The sequence below is a fragment of the Dermacentor albipictus genome, chromosome 4 (genome assembly GCF_038994185.2).
Source record: "Dermacentor albipictus isolate Rhodes 1998 colony chromosome 4, USDA_Dalb.pri_finalv2, whole genome shotgun sequence".
Classification (NCBI taxonomy): Eukaryota; Metazoa; Arthropoda; class Arachnida; order Ixodida; family Ixodidae; genus Dermacentor; species Dermacentor albipictus.
Window position 1 is genome coordinate 142,163,610 of NC_091824.1, and position 13,416 is coordinate 142,177,025.

The following is a 13,416-nucleotide window of genomic DNA, read 5'->3' on the forward strand; positions in this document are numbered from 1 at the left end:
TGATGTAAGTTCGCAAGTGCTGTAGACCTCCTCGTCGTAGTGGAATACCAGCAAACGTTGGGAAACGTATTCTCAACAAGCGCCGATGGCTTCTTGGTCAACATATCGCCGACACCCAGTCACACCAATAAACGTATTGGACATCACCTTGAGAACTGTTTCACGTCACAATTTAAGCAGCGCTCATTTAGCGTCGTTATCGGACATTTTTGTTCTTCTCAGGTGAAAAAGTAGACATCTTTAAAACAACGACAAACGGCGCGCAAGCACAGCTCGGCAGCTTAACACACTCAGACGTCGACTGCGACACCATTCAGCAAGCGACCACACAAATCAGCGTTTGGAACTTCAAAACTCGTGCAACAATAAGCAAAAGCAGAAAAAAATAAAGCTAAAGAGGAATGCAAAGCTGTCTTTATAATCTGTGCGGCGATGTGCCCCCTAAACAACACATACACGCAAAATAAAATTATAGGGAGGCATCAAAATATATAGGCGCTCCAATGTGTGCGACGATTAAAAAAGAAAGAAAAAGAACATCGCGCACAAGTTGGCCTAGGCTGTCGCTCATTTTCTTGCCGAGACTGTCACACTGGATAATACTGCCGTTGTTGCCAACATTGCTGTGCAGCGTAACTAGATGTTTAGCAACAAATGTTTGACCAATACATTAAACAACCGTTGAAAAAACATGCTCCGCACTGTGGACAACCGCTAAACAATTTTGGGCACTTCTTTCGCGGAGTCATCGCCTTCGCTGCCTTCAGAAGATAAAACACGCGTTATGGGAGACGATCTGGCTTATTAAAGGCGCCTACCAACGCCAGATTTTTTTTTTCCATTTTCCTTCGCTTTACCCAAACAGGGTGACTCAGGCGGCCCGCTGACGTTCAAGAAGGATGACCGCTACTACCTCATCGGTCTCGTCTCGTGGGGAGTCCAGTGCGCGCTACCTTCTCTACCCGGAGTCTACACGCGGGTCTCAGAGTACGTCGACTGGGTCAGCATCTACGTCAACTGATTAAAGTGTCAGCGCAGCGACAAAGGGCACCACGTGATTCCTACCCCGGCCAGCGGCGGGCCTCTTAGAGTGCTCTGTGTGAAAGTGCGCGGATGCCGCCAGTGACTGTGATAGACTTGTGAAAAAAAAAAAAAAAAGAAAACGCCTAAACAGGTCGTGGGTGCGCCAAAATCCAGCAGTGAGTAAGTATTTATGGCCCCCTTAGCGGTTTTCTGCTAGAAGAAGCAGCGGGATAATGAGAAGTCAAAAACCTAATTGCGACACAACCTCCCAAGCTCAGGATTATTTGTAGTAGGCCGTGACAGTCCACCCCTTGCAGGGTTGTTCACAAAGGATGCAACCCTAGACCAAGTGTAGCAGGCACCGTCATAAGTGCTAATATTCTTTCGCGGCTAAACAAACGCACCGGACAAACTAGCTCAGATTAAAATCTCAGGTAACCAATCATACACAGAATTACGAGAGGTCCGATTCAGCTGTGGCGTTCCCTCAGGTTTTCACTTGGAGAGTTGAGCAGCGGATGTGTGTCAGGTCTTTGAATTTCGCAAGTAAGAAGATGCGAGGCCGCGAGACGGATCTGGCTCGAATGAGTAGCACTCGAAGCTTCGTCCGGACACCCACTCTAGCGAGGCTGCCAGCACAGAGTGACTAGAGTTTATGCCAACATTCAGCAGATCAGCAAACGGAGGAGGTGCGTTTCTGAATTGGGACTTCGTACAACCTCTGATCACGAGACTTGTATGCTCAAGACGGCACAAGAGAATAGCGCTGCGACAACTGCTCTCGGGCAACACTGGCCACGAACACGTGACATTTCGGCGCCTTGCCGCCGGCTTGCGAACTTGTAATAATTGTTGGCTGTTTAGGTGTACAGCAGTTTTTCAAATGCGCATTTCGCTCGGCGGACGAAGGACTGTACTGCTTCGGTACAGCCGCCAAAGACAATGCGCGCATAGCCGCGACTTCTTTTGTACAGTTCTGTAGAAAATGTGTGTGCAGTGATTGTCATTTTTTCGTTATGCTTCGCGTTCCAGGAAAAGCATCGCCTTGTGGACAACGAGCTTATCTGTGCACAATGGACTTGTACGGAATCGTACCCTGAAAAATACTGCATGCTTCGTGTGAAAGGATTGCATCTGCATGTCGCGACGATCTTCGCCTCTTTAGTTAGTATTCCCGTTTTCTGGGGAAACGCTGTTTTTGCGTTGCATGCCAAAGCGCGCTAGCACAAAAGAGCAAGAAGAAATGGTACCACAACGTTCTTTTCGTTTCTCTTGCTTTGCCGCTGCGTCTAGATTTCGTTAGCAGTGAACTAAAGCAGCGCTTCAACACTTTCTGAACGTAAGAAAGAAACTTGCATAGTCGCTATAGGCAACACAGTTGTGAACATCAGCTGGGCGCCCAGAATCTCGCCCGAAAGGCTGCTTGCCCATTCCTTAGATTTTCCAAACCAATCAACCAATACATGAAAGATGAACTTTATTTAAACAATTCAAGCAATGGGCGCAAAATACTTGAACCAACAGCATATACAGTTAGTACTCTGGTCCAATACAGAAAAGAGCGCGTTTTTTTTTTTCGTTTACTCTGACACAAGAGCAAACGGCTCCTGGACGGATTTCTTTAAACATCATGGCCAAACATTGCCTCCTCCAAGAACAGGTCTTTCGAATTATTAGAAACAAATATAAATTTTACTCATTACATGGTGGCATCATCTTCTGGCAGAAATCGATATAACAGCACCAGTTCTGTAACCTCCAAAATCGACAGTGCTCGTGCCACACAATCTCCATGGCCATGCCGATTAACACTGTTCGGCACGGCCGCTGCGCATAGTTTTGAGTGCGGTGAGCGCAAGGAAAAAGAAAAAAGGGCGGACAGCGAGGGCGCTGCGGCGGCGTGGATTTGATTGGCGATCACTTGGTTATTACAAGGCACATACAAAAACTTTTCGCTAGACAATATTCCTGAGGAGATACCCTTGCTTACCACACACACCACACTTGTTTCATAAGATGTACAAGACCTATTTAGGGCACAAACCTTCCTTACTGCTGCAGGCTTTGCACGTTTCCTGCCACGCTCTTGCTAAACCGTGAATATAGCAATGAAGCCCAAGATTTCAGGCTTGTTCAATTAGTCTTCCTTGTAAGTTTTGCCAGCGCACCTTATCAATTTATCCTGCGTAACAAATACACTGTGGTGGCCACAAGTGCCATAAACTGCACTTTGAACGGCCATTTGCGCTGTGACTGTTGTGCTGAATTTTCTTTTACCACACATAACTAAACTAATGATGTGAGGAATCGAGCGCTTATTTAAGAATTCAAAACCGGAGGAACCATGTTGCGGAAACTTTTCAAGCCCGCTGCTTTTCAGCCACAATATGTATTTCTTGTCAAAAGCAGGCTGGCGCAAACGCAGGTGAAGCGTCTACGCTCGAAGCTCTTCACTCAAGGTTGGCGCCAATTTTAGTGACAGACAAAAATACAATAAACGCAAACAATGAATCCGTATTTATCCATGGCAACGAAAATGCTTTACTGTCAAGTGTGTGGCACGTTGGTCATGATTTATGCTACGTACAAACGGAACACAAAGCAAAACTTCGCCCGCGTTATGTTGGTCTGGCGAAATTGTACGTGGCCGCTGATGTCTACAACTTTCTTTCGAAGAGGTGCCAAAGAACGACGGGTTATGTCAAGCTATTCATCAGATGCCATTGTACAAACCACTCTCTCATGATTACTAAACATTCAAGGCGCCCCGTACCCGCACCATGTTTTGATTTACCGAATTGATAATTGTCCGTGCTTAACGCGATTTTTTGCTTGCACTTTTGTAGCTGGTTCGATCAGCTGCGTGATGAACGGTTAGTGAATGTGTTAAAGCGACAAAAAGCAAAAAAAAAAAAAAAATACGACGCATGTTTGCCGAAATCAGCGACTTACGCGTGTTTCCTGGTTGTAAATAAAATTGTTTTGAAACGATTGTGTTTTGTCGCTCTTTGCATCTGAGGAAAAAAATCGCAATTTTGGGCCCGAAAGTGGGCCATTACATTTTTGCGGCTTTTCATCCCCTCGCATCTAGAGAACACAATGTCTTATGAATATATATACGTATTCTTGGACAAGATGTCGGAGGTCGTTATTCCTCAAGCGCTCACATTCTATGTAAAAGAGGTCCAGTGAGCACTAGTCCAGAGGTCCCTTGGAAACGCTTGAAAAGCGAAAACAGCGTGCAGTATAAAATGTCACGGCCAATAACTATGGCGAATCGCCGCAGCTATATGAACAGTAACTCATTTTCTCCGCAACGATGCAGCAAGTTACTGTTTAGGCCGCAGTTAGGCATAGAACGCTCGGTCCGAAGCACTGGTAGCTGCAGTCCGAGACATGCCAGATGAGTAGAAAGGAAGCTTGTCCTCCAAAGCTTTAGTACGAAAATGGTTGCATTGCCGGTCAGAAAACATGCCACTTGCCTCTGTGCAATGAACTATAAGATGTAGCGCTACGTATACTACTGCACGGTTCAATAAAGATCAACAGTACTGTGGTGCATTTGTTGATTTGCAATGGTGCCGGCTGCCTGTACAGTTGGAGAATACGCAAGTTACTTTTTGAACTAAGTAACAACAATGTAACCTGACACTTTAGTTACTTGTTTGTGCTTGTGCTCGTGCATGTTGTGTGCGTGTGTACTATGTATGAATATGTCATTTCAAACGAAGAGTCGAGATCTGCATTGCGGCGACAAGGGACGAATTGGGTCTAGTTAGGTTTGCATATTAGAAGGAAATAGCAACACGTGAAGACGAGGCTAATGCAACGCTTGCGCTTGCAATTGTCTTTACCATTTTGTGTAACGCGCTGTCGTTTCCTTCCAACATGCGCTGCTAGAGATCATAAGGAAAGCACCGGTGACTCATCCAGCTAATACAGACGGAAGCCGAACCCGTGTTGAACCCTAGACTGGACTCAACCTCAATACAAGATGGGGAAGTACACGTATACTATTTATATAGTCAGAACATGGTCCCCTCAACATTGATACTGTTCAAAAAATGGCACAAAAGAATTATGTTGCAGTGCATGCCGACAGTCTCGTGGTTAACAAGTTACAACACTATACAAAAGTACACGAAAAAAAGAATCAGCAGAGACGCTTACGATTGCTTACGTGTTGGAATGAGAAAGCATTATAGTGCCTTTGGTGAAATGTATGACCACGACGGCAAAAATTCGCTTGCGGCGTCCATGCACTCGCTAGTGCAATAAAACGTGACGTGTGCAATGACGCACGCACGCACGCGTCGGGGAAGACTGCTCGACTCGCCCTTCGGAGGCCGGGTTCGACTTCCACCCAGACCGAAACTTATCAAATTTGCTTTTCAGATCCATTAATTTACTAGGTTTACGGGAACCTCCCCGAGAACTGTGACGTCAATCCGAGCATTCTATGACATGTTTCTTACTATCTGCGGCGTCGGCCATTTTCGGTACCACCTTCGAAGGCCACGTCGACAAATTTTCGCGTAATGGGGCATATAATGCTTTCTTATTAAGAAACAAAATCCTTCACCGCAAAAATGGCTCTACGAAACAGTGCGTCTCGACCCCGTAAATAACGCAGCGAAAAATGTTACGGTCGCTGTCACCAATCAACCATGCGGGTTTAAGGCCGCAGAAGCTGACCGCTCGAACATGACGTTATGCTTGGCCTGCAACACCGTTTCCAGCAACCTGAGTTTCAGCATGTCCCTCCTTATCGGCTCCAGGTGACGAAGCTCTTGAGCAATCATCATGGCGAAGAAGTAATTTTCGTCCTTGGGGCCGTCGCTCGTCGAGGCCTGCCGACAGGGCGCCGATTGAGGAGGTTCCCGGTCCTCTCTTCTGAAGTGGTCCGCCACCTCAAACTGCCTCCTCCACTTCTTCAGGGGCGGCTCCTGCGACAGAACGGCTAAAACTTCGGCAGCGTGACTACTCTCGCCGTCATACGCGTCGTCGTCTTCCGGCGGAACTCCGGGTTCTCCACTGCCGTCGCCAGCTTCAGCGACGGCGTCAGCCTCGTTACTGGCTTCGTCCGTTACCATTATGGGATCAGTTTCGTCGACCCCTTGGGGAAGGTTGTTCGGCCCAGTGGCAGCGTGACTGCGAGGGTGGTGGCAACTGCGCAGGAACGTCAGGTCTTCGAAAAACTCCCACTGGGAGCAGTAAGTCTCGCCGCTAGCGGCACCGGCTGCAGAAGATTTCGAAGCGTTCACTTTCTGGTTTTCGCGGAAGAAGTACGTCCTCAGGTTTCGAAACCGCGCTTTCGCTTCCTCGGCTGAAAGAGAGAGAGAGAGAAATATAAAGCGAATTTTCACCATGAGCACAATGACGACTGACAGCTAGCGTGCGATGCCGTACCGGCTAGGCACGCATTACGATCGACGCTCTTGCTATTTACGATAAATGCAACAGAAAGTTGCAAATAAGGAATATATATACCAGCGATAACATACTATTGACGACAGCCCATTCGGCGGCGCGTTAGTAGATTGATTGAGAAGGGGTGAAAAATTTTAAGTTTAATTCCAATTTAGGCAAACCTCTCCAGTTTCCATTTACGGGGCTCTCTACTGACAGGTCCCTCTCTCTCGCGTACACAGGATAACAAGAACAGCAAGAGCGATTTAGCATATGAAGAAAGCATGAAAAAAGATTGAATTCGAGATAATGCGAAGAAAATTTGTTAAAAGCAAGTCGCTGATGTCTTCTATCATTTTTACGGAGACGAATCGTTCCGCTGCTATTGTTACAACACGATTGCTTCTCTGACACAAGACTTCCATTAAAACCTCATCCGGAGAAGAGAGAGAGCGAGAAAAAAAAGTAAGAACAAACAATGCACTCACGCGTGCAACCAATTATTGCAGAAATGGTTCCCAAATGCTTGTCACGAATCATTCGGTTCTTGTACATTTTGTGTTCCGGATTGTACAAGTTCTCATGGTCACGAAAAAACAGGATCAGCGCTTTCGTCGCGGCTGCGGTCCAAGGAAACTGTTTCTGAAAGAGTTAAACGAACAAAGGCTGAGTACGGAGTCGGAACCACCACTCATGTTATCACGCAAGTAAGCTTTCGAATTGCCAGTCCCTGTTTTTGCTTTGAGTATGTTGCAGAAGCAGCGCACGAAGAAAAAAAATGAGACGCCGGTTTTTAATGTACCCCATTAACACTTGAATCCACATAGAGAAGGCCACAGTAAAAGCGAAACTTGAACCCATTGTGACATTGTAGTGTCGGTTTTAAGAACGGCAAATACTGCCAAGAGTGTGCGTTCAGAAATTAAGTCATTACTGGGCAAACATATGCCTAGAAAAACAAGCCCCAATCAAACCACAGCGATAGCGGCTGGCACAGTCGTCGAAATCTTATCTCACTGGTCAGTTGCGTCCGCGATTTACACCTGACTCACCGCATAGATGCCTGCGTACGTTCCAGAATATCCAACACTATTCGCGACGCGCGAAAATTCGCGACAAAGAATTCGCGACAAAGTTCAACAAATATAAGATTCTGCCTGTAGGCGCGTCTTGCTCTGAGCGACAACCTGCATGGTAACAGCGACAATACGGTGAAAGTGAACAACAAAAAGGAAAAAAAAGAAACGACGGCTGGCAGAGCTAACTTAGGCCCTTTGGGGAAGTATCTCACTACGATTATTTTAATTTTCAATCATTTTCTCTCTCTGTCAGTTGCTTGCAGTACAACCACACATCCGCTATCGCCTATATCAGCCGCTCGGTGGGATGGATGAATACAGACAAGGATAGAATCGGATGATGAAAATTATTATCAAATATATGCCTCCTGCCATTGTTTTAACCGGACGTACACCAATATAACGGTGCATGAGCGCTTCTGCATTCCGACAGCAGCATCGGAATGCTGCTACAAAGAAAGGAAGTCACAAAGCGCAGCTTAGCCAGGGCACATTCAGCACGCTGTCAGATTCAGCCATATTGTCGAATTCGCCATCTTGGCCACTATGATTGGCCGACAGGGCTGCTACGGCCGCTCTGATTGGCTGAAAACTTCAAGATGGCGGAATTGGACAATATTACGGAATTCGACAGTGTTCTAATAGCAACACTCTTTCAATAACAGGACGCCGGAACCGTTCAGCCAGCGCAGCGGATTATTGCCAATTGCATGAAGTGGTTGGACGAAATAAAGAAGCAAGAATGCAAAAAAAGAAAACTGAAAAAAGAAACACTGCCTTTCGATTGCTTAAAACGCGTTCATCGATCCAGCGTCCTGTATCTTCATTCAGTAAGCGGAATGGATTCGCCATACGCATGCAGTAAACGCAACCAAATTGGAACAAACGAAGCATCTGAGCGCTTAGTACATTTCTGCTCCCCTGATCGCGGCGCTACTAATATATCAACAGCGCGAAGAGCAAGTTTCCCTGCATTCGCCCGTTGTGCTCGAGTTGCTGCGAGCCACGGAACAAGAGTAATTTCATTTGAATGCTGAAATGGAGGTTACGCCTATAGTTAGAAGACGCTCTGCGCAGTCGTAATATTGACGCATTACGACTTTAAGCTACGCAGTCGGCATTAAGCTACGCTACGGCATTAAGCTGACGCAGTCCATACGTCAGCTTTCCCAATGTTGCCGGCTCACGAAGAGATCATATATCGGCTTGGGCTGACGAGCGTTGTCGTATAACGAAAACTCCGGTGCCGCCATAGACCATCCGTCTTCTGGCTGTACCGCTCTTCAAAAAATAAGGAAAAGGTGTGGCAGAGCTCTCCTGCACTTTCTTTATAACGTTCCCAGGACGCCTTAAGGTTTTGTGCAAGACTTTCTTAAAAAGCTAATTGAACCTTAAATGCTTCATTATTCGCCAGACAATACTGTCGTAAACCCCGGAGCATAACTTTATTTCTATACTCGGTGGTGGTGGTGATAAACTTTATTCTGCTATTTACAGGAGAGGTGTGAGCTGAGCCCTAAGGGCCCAGCCCTTACAAAGTCTAGGGGGGGGGGGGGGGGTTCTCTAGTCCTGGATCCCCGTGGCTTCTGCAGCGGCTTTAGCTCGGGCCACCAGGGCACGTTGGTCCTGGAGGGTTGAGTAGCCGAGCAGGGCGGCCTCCCAGTCCTCTCGGGTAGGGTGGGGGCACAGTACTGTATTCGTGTAGAGACGGAGAAGCCAGCGCTCCTCCATCGTTTTGAGGCCTTTGCAAGGGGGGTAGTATTGGCCGTGATTAAGCTCAGCAGGAGCCTTTTGTGCGTTCCATAATGGATTACACATCAGCACTCCAAGACGCTCACGTCGAAGCTGGAAATGGTGTACAAGTCCTACACTCTTAGATAAATGTACACCCTTTGGGGTGTATGTTCGCCACACAACAATAACCCGTCATCAGCCTTGCCTGCATTTCCTTTCCTTAAAGCTGCGAGTCCGGTACTTCGAAGTCTCAAACGGCATGCGCGTTATCAGCATGACAGAGCATTCTCGACAGGAAAGTAACGAGCGCAGCGTTTTCAAGAAAGGAAATGCGGGCAAGACAAACGACGATTATCGCTGTGTGGCAGATATACACCCCAAAGGCTGTAAACTTTTTTTACACTCTTAAGCCCCCCAAAATTACACCCTTTTGCCACAACTATAATCTTCATCTGTCTTGACCGCATTTCCTTTCTTTAACGCGGCGAGCCTCGTACTTACAAGTCACGAACGGCATGCCAGTTATCAGCATGACAGAACATTCTCGACAGGAAAGTAGCGAGCGCAGCGTTTTCAAGGAAGTAGACGCAAGCAAGGCAGATGACGATTATTGTTGTGGGACAAATATACACCCCAAAGGGTGCAACTGTTTTAACACTCTTAGAAAAGTTTACACCCTCTGGGGCGTATCTTGTCCCACAACAATAATCGTCATCCGTGCTGCCCGCCTTTCCTTTCTTTAACGCTGCGAGCCCGGTACTTTCCAGTCACGAACGGCATGCGCCTTATCAGTGTGACGCAGCATTCTCGACAGGAAAGTAGCGAGCGCCGAGTTTTCAGGAAAGGAAACGCAAGCGCGTTATCAGCATGATAGCATTGCCGACAGGAAATGCTATCATGCTGATCACGCGCATGCCGTTCATTACCGGAAAGTACCGGGCTCGCAGCGTTAAAGACAGGAAACGCATCAAGGCAGATGACGATTATCGTTGCGTGGCGGAAGGGGCACTCCAAAGGGTGTAAACTGTTCTTAGAGTGTAGGAATAAACACTGTAAATGTGTAGAATTAAGATTTTAGAAAGACTGCTACAGGTCCCCCCCCCCCTATTTATTTACCAGGATGTGTTCTTGGTTCTCGATTATTGTATTAACGCAACATTCACTAATTATAGTTCATACGCGCTGTATCTCAACCATATAAAACAAGTGCCTTTGCATGGAATAGTGTCATTTTGTCGTTGAATATTATTTAATTGCGTTCACGGCACCTAAATAAGGAGTTATCGCTTACATTGTTGCCTATTTATTTGTTATCAAGTCAACTGTGAGCGATTTATATACTCTGCACGCATGTATTGCTATTTTGTCATTGAATATTAATTCATATTTTGTTGATATTGTGTTCTACTCATTGGTTAATTCTTGAACATTGGGTTAACGCAACAAGCATTCAGTAATTATTTTTTACACGGCTAGACCTTTGTAAAACTGGTGTCTTTGCATGGAAACAATATCAATGTGTCACAGACTATTCATTGCATTCGTTGTACCTGAATAACGAGTGACAGTATAAAATATAAAGACGCCAAATAAACGGACACACACAAGAGAACGGGACAGTCTTTATATTTTATAATGAACATACCAAGTAGCCCAACAGGAAGTGCTTTTAACGAGTTACAGTTTCCATGTTTTTTACCTACTGACTTGTTGCCAGGTTAATTGTGAATTATTTTTATATTTTGTATGTATCCTATTCCACTCATATCTTGGTCCTAAGTGGGGCCGATAGAATCTATAAAAATATAGGCAAAATAAACCGATTTTGGGCATATTCTCGCATACGCGAAGTCCATTGGGTGTATTTCCTTCAACGTCATTCCCAAGGTATCGATACCTCCTCCGGCAAACGCAATCAGGAAGAAAGCATGGAGAATTAAATGAAAAAAAAAAAACGACGAATCTCATGGTAACGATCACTATTTAAGTGACGTCCCCTTTGAAGCGGGCTGCGGGTGTATGTCTTCACACTAATGGTTTGCTGTTAAAAAATATGGTGCTCTGAATTTCTTATTTGCGTGTGTGTTTTGTTGTTGTTATTTTGTTCTTTTGTCCTTCCTATACGAACTCCTGTTGTGTGTAAATTTGCATATGTACATCCGATAAAAATTTGTTGCGAGTTCAGCACCGTGTTTCATGGTCCCTCTTCTCTGTGTTGCGTCCGTGTTTATCGCTGCCGTTATTATTTTTTTTCTGGTATGTCACCATTAGGCAACACTCGCCAATAAAGGGTTAAGGGTGAGGAAAGGAGTGCTTGGCTAGCGGCATCCTTCTGGTTCGCGGAAACTTCAAAAGGGGACGGGGGGGGGGGGGGCGGACGTGTACAGCGCCCTTTACCTTCGCCTATGGTTACACCCCTGATCCTATGGTACAGAAAGTGGGGCCAGCTAACAGCACTGGAAGCACTGCCCACGTTATCCTCGACGCTGTCATGAAGTAGAGAAGCTTGCTACGATGGCATGCCGAGGCGTCCAATCCGTCGTCGCGCGCCATGCACTGCAAGCGACGGTACACGGTAGGACGCCGAGAACATGACCTTCGGGAGATAAAATTGTACACACCGAGCACAAGCGGTCAAACAATTGACGTAAAGAAACTGAAGGAGGCGGGGAGCATCATGTGGACAGTTCGTTCGACGCTCTTCATGCGTCCAGTTTCGATATCGAAGCAGGATAATGCGAATTTTTTGTCGACGAATATCTTAAGAATGGACAGCGCTCTTAAAATTGTGAATTGATTTGCTTCCTGAGGCCTCAATCTTCAACACTACCATTGCTACGCTGGCCATGTGTCATCGTCCACAGTATTGTGCACAGAGACGTTTACTTACTGCAGTGCTCAAGTTCGACGATCGACCGCTTTCGGAACACACAATCCCCCAACGCAGACATGACTCATTCTACATCTTATAAGACGACTGTTAAATCACTGTTGCGATATTTGAGACCTACAGTAGAGAACGCATTTAGTACTTATTTTGTATTTTTCTCTTTCGTCTTCCATTCTAGCCCCCTTTTCGTCCCAACCAATGCGCAGGGTAGCAAACCGGATATTTGCTTCTGGTTAACTCCCTGCCTTTCATCTCCCTCTTCGCTTTAAAACAATGAAAAGATTTTAACTAATTTCAGTAAATTAGCGAATAGACTGCGTCGGCTGTTTGACCACTTAGTGAGCGCCAGGCTGAAAGAACGGACAGTGAAAAAAACATCTTCGCATCATATATATACGTGGTTATCTGCCGTGGTGTCGGCACTTTGTCTTATCGCCGACGTATAGAGACGAAAAAACCCCTCAGTCGATATAAATGGTTTGCTGTTTTACAGTGTTCACTAAGTTAACCTCGACCAAGACAAGCGTGATTCGTTGGTATACATCTACTCATACACAGTCCTTTTTGCAGTTGTGTTCGTGATACTTAGCTGAGCTAACAGCCCAAAAGTTCACGCCGATATGCTAACAGCCAGTGACGCGTAGGTAGGGAGGGGGTTTATTTCGGAGTCCGAGCCCCTCCGAAATTTTTATACTGAATCCTGCACAAAAACTGGCTTCAACTTTTGCCTTCCAGTAAATTCACTGTTACATGCGCAAGCGATAGATGAACGCTTCCAATTTCTCGGTTTAGATACTCCACATCTTCGCGCCAAAAAGCTTTCAACCACAACGCTCATGCATAAGCATAGTAGTTTACATCATGAAAGCGACATGTGCCAATGTACAAAAATACTCAGAGAATGCTTGACGTTACTATCACTGCACATTTTGTCTTTGATACAGCGGTCAATAAAGCGCAGCGAGATTAGCATAAACTCACCATCATGTCAAAGCGCAAATGCCGAAATACTCAACAACTTGTGCTTGAGTAGTCTTACGTAGCACGTCTAGAGCACGTCAACGTGCCTAACTGCGCATTTCCGTCTACGATATTTTGCCTCACATCACTGCTGTTTGTTGCTGATACCGCCCGCAAACGCTCCACGGGAACCAGCGACACGCACGCAGCCGTGTCAGCAACGTCAGCAACGTGACCAAGCGACCCAGCAACTCGAAGGAGACGCGGCTTCGTAGTTGCATATTCGTTCATAAAGATCGGCAAGAAATTCAGGGGTGCGCA

The 13,416-nt window shown here is 46.1% G+C and overlaps 3 protein-coding genes across 4 annotated transcripts in view; 1 reads left to right on the top strand and 2 right to left on the bottom strand.

Annotated features, from left to right (window-relative positions):
• LOC139059377 (trypsin-1-like) overlaps positions 1–2,170 on the top strand; it is a 50,952-nt gene extending 48,782 nt beyond the window's left edge. The window contains exon 8 of the mRNA XM_070537690.1: positions 866–2,170. Coding sequence (XP_070393791.1) covers positions 866–1,021 — 156 coding nt within the window. The 3' untranslated portion in view covers positions 1,022–2,170. The remainder of the gene's footprint in view (positions 1–865) is intronic.
• Positions 1–13,416, bottom strand: part of LOC135915433 (isatin hydrolase-like) — a 358,063-nt gene that overhangs the window by 216,912 nt on the left and 127,735 nt on the right. The window lies entirely within an intron of this gene.
• LOC135915432 (uncharacterized) lies at positions 2,504–13,355 on the bottom strand. The gene is made up of 3 exons (XM_065448500.2): positions 13,117–13,355; positions 6,921–7,074; positions 2,504–6,349 (listed from the first exon to the last, which is right to left on the bottom strand). The coding sequence occupies exons 1-3, from the start codon at positions 13,120–13,122 to the stop codon at positions 5,685–5,687; spliced, it is 825 nt and encodes a 274-aa protein (XP_065304572.1). The 5' UTR covers positions 13,123–13,355; the 3' UTR covers positions 2,504–5,684.

Coding starts and splice junctions, on each gene's coding strand:
- LOC135915432 (XM_065448500.2), bottom strand. Junction 6,350..6,920: donor TGCAATAATTGGTTGCACGC/GTGAGTGCATTG, acceptor TCTCTCTTTCAG/CCGAGGAAGCGAAAGCGCGG.